The sequence below is a fragment of the Chanodichthys erythropterus genome, chromosome 20, assembly GCF_024489055.1.
Source record: "Chanodichthys erythropterus isolate Z2021 chromosome 20, ASM2448905v1, whole genome shotgun sequence".
NCBI lineage: Eukaryota > Metazoa > Chordata > Actinopteri > Cypriniformes > Xenocyprididae > Chanodichthys > Chanodichthys erythropterus.
Genome location: NC_090240.1, coordinates 33423847 through 33429846, shown reverse-complemented (window position 1 = coordinate 33429846; position 6000 = coordinate 33423847). Strand labels below are relative to the sequence as shown.

The following is a 6000-nucleotide window of genomic DNA, read 5'->3' as shown; positions in this document are numbered from 1 at the left end:
TGATATTCATGTTATTCACTTGCCATAAACAACCAAGTGTTCACACCAGAGTAATAGGGTACAAGAGCTACAAAACATAACTTTTTATAGCTGAAAAGTGAGATCTAGTAGACCATCATCACGACTAACAGCTATAAATAGACACCTATAGTCTCGTTGTGAAATAAACACATCATCAGTAATATTACATTATAATAATAACCAGATTTTATTTTTTTTTTTTTTTGAAAAATCAAATTGCATCATTTCAGGTTTTTCTATGAGAAGGGCCGTTACTGCAAAAGTGAACTCTGATAGCTACAAGGGCACTGCTACAAAAAACAGTGCAAAATAACTTTTGCTGTGCTATTTGACTTTAGCTGACTGAGTGACCAGTGCAGTATAGGTGACAGTCTGACTTTATAATAACGACGACGATTATGTTGTCTTATAATATTCATTCAAGTATCATCGTCGTCGTCGCCTCATGAGTCCCTCGCTGTTAATCATGTAACTACCCTGCTTACCGCTTCTATTATACTCTCCTGCTTACTCTGTCCCTCATTGGCTTCACTGTCAGACACCTGCTGCTCCTCTGCCTTACAGGTCTCCTCCATGTTCTTCTATGTTCACCTGTTTTTGCACATCAGGTACTGTAAGTTCGGAAACCGAAGCTACAGTAACCGCACTAAACATGCCAGTAATTTTTGCACGTTGAGGCATCAACCTCTAAATTTTTTGATTTTTTTGCCCGCAATTTACTCCTGTTAAGAGATGTGATTGGGCCAGCCCAGTGTCAGTATGGAAAATGAACCAATGGGCCGCTGTCCCTGCTTTATGGGCCGGTCGTTGGCCAATTTTATGTTTATTAAAAAAATCATATCATATAGCGGCCCCATCCTCAAGTGCGTCGGCCCACCGGGCATTTGCCCGGTATGCCAGATTACCAGTCCAGGCCTGGCGAAAGGTGAAAAAAGGCTGATCAATGTGCACTCATATTACAACGTGTTTGACGCAAGAAACCTTTGATAGACATAGAATAAATGCTAAAAAACCTTCAATGACTCAAAAATTAATAAATCACAAATTAAATGTTCCCTCAAAACTCTCTCCTTTCCTGGAGAGGGTGTCTAATTATGGAAACCGCGCTCACCCACAGGAAGCATGATCTTTTGGAATTGCTGTAGAATTATATGCTGTGCTCATCTCAGAGTGACAAATGTTAGAAAATGTACCAAAGATGGCATGAAATGCATAAATTGACAGTAATCATCCCCCCCACAAGCAATCTCCCGGCAGGACTTCCTGTCTGTCTGTAACACTTATTTAGGAAAGCAATCTTCTAAACAGAGACCCGGCGATGCAGCCTGGAGAATCTTGATAATGCTGCTACAAATTTGACCATTCAGAGTGTGACTGTGAGTACATAAGAATGTTTTAGTGCATCCATTGTCTCTAGTCACTTTGTTTGTGCACACTTGAACAATTCTGATTTCACTTAATGAATGCGATTCCATAATGATTCCTTTAGTAATTGTGAAGTTAAACGCATAAAAACAGTCTTGAAATAAAAACGTGCATCTAGCATCATTGCTCATTTCACAATAAGTCTAAAAGCTTCACATCTTATCAGCATATACCACGAAAGTGTGCTTTCACACAGACTGTATATGCAGCATCAATGTATTTTTATTTACATTTACATTTATTCATTTGGGAGAAGCATTTATCTGAAGCAACTTACAAATAAGGAACATCACAAGTAATATATTATAAGAGCCAACAATATTTGCAGTGTACCATGCCAGGTTTAAAGTTTAAGTTAGATTAGTAAACTACCGTTCAAAAGTTTGGGGTCGGTAAGTCTTTTATGCTCACCAAGGCTGCATTTATTTGATCATAAATACAGTAAAAACAGTAAATCTGTGAAACATTATTATAACTTAAAAGAACTATTTTCAATTTTCCTGTATTTTAAAATGTATTTTATTCCTGAATATTTAACCTGAATTTTTAGCATCATTACTATTTTACCTCAATTTTTAGTGTCACATGATCCTTCAGAAATCATGAAAATTTCTGATTATTATCAATGTTCATATTTTTGTGAAAACAGTGACCCTTTTATAGGATTCTGTGATGAATAGTAGGGTTGTGTGAGAGAGACACTTTGTATTATGTCTTTCAAATCATCGCTTTTGATCAATTTGTTGTATCCTTGGTGAATAAACGTTAATTTATTGAAAAAAAGAGTAGTGTATCTAGATGTAGTGTATAGATGGTGTTGTCTCGAATTATTTGTGTGTGTTTGTGTGTTTACGTCCTTACATGTCTCCAGTTTGCCCTCCATCTCCTTCTTCCTGTGATCCAGTGGTGGTATGCGAGTCGCTGTCATAGATCTCGTTCACTTCCTCCTCTGTTATGATGTCAAACACCCCATCATCCGGTTTCTCAGCAGGATCTGTTACTGCATGTCAGGACACAGGAAGTTATCAACTTTTGTATGACATCAAACCATTGGAATGTAAAAAGTGAGTTGAAACATGATTAGCATGAAGCAAGGGTGCTGAAAATGGGCAGGACCTAACATATGATGGATCAAGTACTTATATTTTTAACTAAAATTATTAAAAGTTGTTTTCATTAATTGAAATGAAGCTGATAAAAACATAAATATTACGTAAATGAAACCTTAAACAACCTAAACTAGTGGAATACATAAAATGACTTTAGAAAACTAAAAACAAATTAAAGCTAAACAGAAATATATATATATAAAAAAAACAAATAAACATGACAAAACAACAAAAGCTCATTTAAAATATTAATAAGCAGTGTTTTAGTACTCAAGACTGGTCTTAAGGTCTTGGTCTTTTCTTGGTCTTGACCACATTTGTACTCTGTCTGGTCTTGGTCTCAGCTTTTTAATTTAAGACCATAACTGTGGAAATACGATGAAAACTGACTACAACACTATTAAGCCTATACTATTGAAATAGCAATAAAGTTTTGATAAACATGACAAAATATAACATTATGGCTACCCAAAAAAAGTTATGGTTATAAAAACACAGATTTTATGAAAACACTGTTTTAAAAACAGCATAGACGGCACTGTCTCTAATGACCGTATATAGATTTTTGAAAATATATAAAGATTTCTACTTGCATGTCAGGAACCTTGATTTAACCACATTACACATTTTTGTGTAAAAAATATCTGCAACACAATAAAAAATCCTGCCATTTGAACATGCCCAATGGAGTATCTGTTTTTGAGCCATCATGCGCCCCCTTGAGGAAGATATTTTTTGTATCTCATAAAGGAAACATTTATTAAAGGTGCCCTAGAATTAAAAATTGAATTTATCTTGGCATAGTCAAATAACAAGAGTTCAGTACATGGAAATGACATACAGTGAGTCTCAAACACCATTGTTTCCTCCTTCTTATATAAATCTCATTTGTTTAAAAGACCTCCGAAGAACAGGCGAATCTCAACATAACAAAGACTGTTACGTAACAGTCGGGATCATTAATATGTACGCCCCCAATATTTGCATATGCCAGCTCATGTTCAAGGCATTAGACAAGGGCAGCCAGTATTAACGTCTGGATCTGTGCACAGCTGAATCATCAGACTAGGTAAGCAAGCAAGAACAACAGCGAAAAATGGCAGATGGAGCAATAATAACTGACATGATCCATGATAGCATGATATTTTTAGTGATATTTGTAAAGTGTCTTTCTAAATGTTTCGTTAGCATGTTGCTAATGTACTGTTAAATGTGGTTAAAGTTACCATCGTTTCTTACTGTATTCACGGAGACAAGACTGTCGTTGTTTTCATTTTTAAACACTTGCAGTCTGTATAATGCATAAACACAACTTCATTCTTTATAAATCTCTCCAACAGTGTGTAATGTTAGCTTTAGCCCATTAGCCCCAGGTTACTATCAAACTCATTCAGAATCAAATGTAAACATCCAAATAAGCGATTAGACATGCTGCATGACGAACACTTTGTAAAGATCCATTTTGAGGGTTATATTAGCTGTGTGAACTTTGTTTATGCTGTTTAAGGCAAGTGCGAGCTCCATGGGCAGGGAGCGTGAGATTTAAAGGGGCCGCAGCCTAAATCATATTTAATGATGCCCCAAAACAGGCAGTTAAAAAAATTAATAAGGTGTATTAAGGTATTTTGAGCTGAAACTTCACAGACACATTCAGGGGACACCTTAGACTTATATTACATCTTTTAAAAAGACGTTCTATGGCACCTTTAACAAGCAACATGCTATATAATCAATAACAGGACTGCTTGTGAAGAAAAATGTGTGACATTCACCTGTCAATTACAGTGACACATGTTATACAAAGCGCTCGGTAGCAAAATCCTGCTCCTTTAGCATTCTACAATGAACTTCTTGGCCATTCAATCTGTTCATTACAGACAATCTCCAGACACAAAAGATGAATGCCAGGCAGAACAATGTATTTAAACAAGGTTCTCTCAATCATATGTGCCGCTGTATTCACATACTCAGAATGAAAAACCACTTGACGTTGACAGCACCTTTCTTTTCAGCCCTTATATAGAGAGTTTATAGGAAAGAAAAAATGTATTTTATTCATGCTAAGAAAGTTTTAGGGTGCTCTTAATGGAAAAAAGTTCCACTCCTTCACTTTAACTCACTTTAAAGAATAACAACTCAAACCTCCTGGGAAGTTCGTACATACAAGGCAGACACTACGATATAATAAAGAATAAAATGGGCAATTTCATATTACGCTACTATGAGGAGGCAGAAAGCTTTTACGCACTAATGCAACACAATGAAGAGTAAAGGATGCAAATTTAGTGTGTTTTTCATACTCCCAAAGAGAATGATGGGAAATGCAAGTTGATTGCACAAGTCTGTTCTCAAGAATCAGCTAAATGAGTAGTGTTTTCTGGCTATTCTTCATCAACAAAAAGCATACAATCTAAATTGCAGAGATAACATTCACAATTACAATTTTAGGCTGGCCTTCATTTACAATTAACTCATGAATACGATTGTTTCAACATGACACTAAGGGTGTGTTTTCTGGCGTGTGTATCTGTACCTGTAACTCTTGGTGTGGGTATATAGGGTGGTGGTGGTTGAACTGCAGCATTTGGGTGGGGTGGCGGTTGATCTTCTGTTGAGCTGTTGATTTCAGCCTTCGTAAATCTTTCCACCACGGCGCCGTGCTGTGTGTAGCACTCTCGACAGCAGCGCTCTTTCTTTGCATTCTTAGTCATTACGTAATTGTTGCTGCAGTAGTAACAGAAGATACGGCCACACAACCTGCCAGGAAACACAATATAACCCAGTATAAGTCCAAATATTTGGCACAAAAAAACATGCAATATTTTTAATCCAAACAAAAGCACCACTATGAAGTTCTATATATAAAGTCTAATGGTGAGTTCTCACTTGTAGTTCAGTTCTCTTGATTATTTTGGTCAAGGCCAAAAAAGAAAATGATAAATTTAGTCCTGATTCACTTAGCATTCACACTGTCATTTTTAAGACCAAACCTAAAGATACAAAATAAAAACAGCTTTTATAATGTATATTTTGCGAAATTATATTTTCAGAACTTACCGAACATCCAAAACATTGCTGTTTTCTGGGCTAAATGTGCTTATTGTAAGTGTGTACATGGTATTTTTACCAGATGAGAACTCGTTAAGAGCTTATAAAATGCGTAAAGGAGTCAAAATAGTGACACAAATTCCTCCGTTGCACACAAACGAAGATCTGCTAAGAAGAGACGTGGTTTCCGACAACTGTAATGAACAATGTAGCTCCATAACAAGAAAAATTAGGTATGCTTGAGCATTCTGTTCTTTTTAGAGTCGCATCTTGTGACATCATGTCCTGTTTTTGGTTTGTTTAGATGTCTTTGGTCTGTGTTGTGTTCCTTTTTCAGTCGAACCACACCAAAACCGAATCTTTTCAGGGGTCTTGGGCCAACTGTTTGGTGCGCATC

At 36.3% G+C, this 6000-nt stretch overlaps 1 protein-coding gene across 8 annotated transcripts in view; it reads right to left on the bottom strand.

Moving 5' to 3' along the window:
- Positions 1–6000, bottom strand: part of fyco1a (FYVE and coiled-coil domain autophagy adaptor 1a) — a 39900-nt gene that overhangs the window by 13990 nt on the left and 19910 nt on the right. For 7 of the 8 annotated variants that reach the window (XR_010892840.1, XM_067370971.1, XM_067370968.1 and 4 more), the window contains 2 exons: positions 5089–5312; positions 2308–2446 (listed from right to left, as the gene is read on the bottom strand). Coding sequence is in view for 7 of the 8 variants with exons in the window: in XM_067370971.1 (XP_067227072.1) it covers positions 2308–2446; positions 5089–5312 (363 nt within the window). In the remaining variant the exon portion in view is untranslated. Of the gene's footprint in view, positions 1–2307; positions 2447–5088; positions 5313–6000 lie in introns of those variants that run through there. The other variant, XM_067370974.1, reaches the window with a different exon arrangement.